This window comes from Mastomys coucha, unplaced genomic scaffold (genome assembly GCF_008632895.1).
Source record: "Mastomys coucha isolate ucsf_1 unplaced genomic scaffold, UCSF_Mcou_1 pScaffold1, whole genome shotgun sequence".
NCBI classification, from domain to species: Eukaryota; Metazoa; Chordata; class Mammalia; order Rodentia; family Muridae; genus Mastomys; species Mastomys coucha.
In genome coordinates this window covers 58,628,279-58,629,101 of record NW_022196891.1, presented here as the reverse complement: position 1 = coordinate 58,629,101, position 823 = coordinate 58,628,279, and the positions used below count along the sequence as shown (strand labels likewise).

Genomic DNA, 823 nt, shown 5'->3' with positions numbered 1-823 from the left:
GGGGCGGGTGGGAGTGAGGGGCTGGGGAACCACAGGTAAGCACCTGTGGCTACACGCGTTCCTCAGCTTTTCTCGCCACATCCTGGGGCATCTGAGCTGGTGGAACCAAACAAGGTGGGAACTGTATCTATCATTACCTTGTTCATCTCAATGCCCTCATGCTTGTCAATGATGCCTCTTGACCACAGAAAGGTGAGGTTTTTCAGGGCTTTGGCAATCACGTTGCGGATCGTCTGCTTCGTCTTGAGAGCTATGACAACATCACGGCCTTCATGCTCTATGAGTCCTGAGGAAAAATCAAACTTGATGAGCAACCTATGCAATAGCTATGATAACAAATAATACTGCATTAGAATATCCAAAGTATTTGTAGAGTAGTCTTTTGTTCCAGCTTCACATAGAGCCAGTGAGGCTGGGAGGATGAATTTGCATCCCCATTAATGTGGATGAGAAAACTGAAAACTAGCTTTCCCTATGGCTAACCCACTCTACCTTATCCCCATGGTGTCTCTGACTGTGTCTACACCAAAACTCATTTCTCTAGAGTATGGGTTTGATGTCTCTGCCTTGTCCTCTATATATCTTTTGTTGGTTAGATGAAAAAGGGACTTTCATTTGAAAGGCGTAGATGGATGGGTCTTGTGAGATCACCTGAGATACTCATTACCTTTTAAAAAACACAGGAAGTCAGGAACTAGACTCACGCCATGAACTTTACACTGAGTACAATGTCTGATGTATGGAAGGTACTTACACTATTTTTTTTTTCACTAAAATGAGTTAATCAGTAAAATAAAGGGTAGCTATGATCTAAAGCATAGGT

General features: G+C 43.1%; 1 protein-coding gene across 3 annotated transcripts in view; it reads right to left on the bottom strand.

The window, feature by feature from the left end:
* The window catches only part of Slc9c2 (solute carrier family 9 member C2 (putative)), a 59,631-nt gene that overhangs the window by 17,366 nt on the left and 41,442 nt on the right, over window positions 1-823 (bottom strand). For all 3 annotated transcript variants that reach the window (XR_004123137.1, XM_031386972.1, XM_031386976.1), the window contains exon 20: window positions 138-286. Coding sequence is in view for 2 of the 3 variants with exons in the window: in XM_031386972.1 (XP_031242832.1) it covers window positions 138-286 (149 nt within the window). In the remaining variant the exon portion in view is untranslated. The remainder of the gene's footprint in view (window positions 1-137; window positions 287-823) is intronic.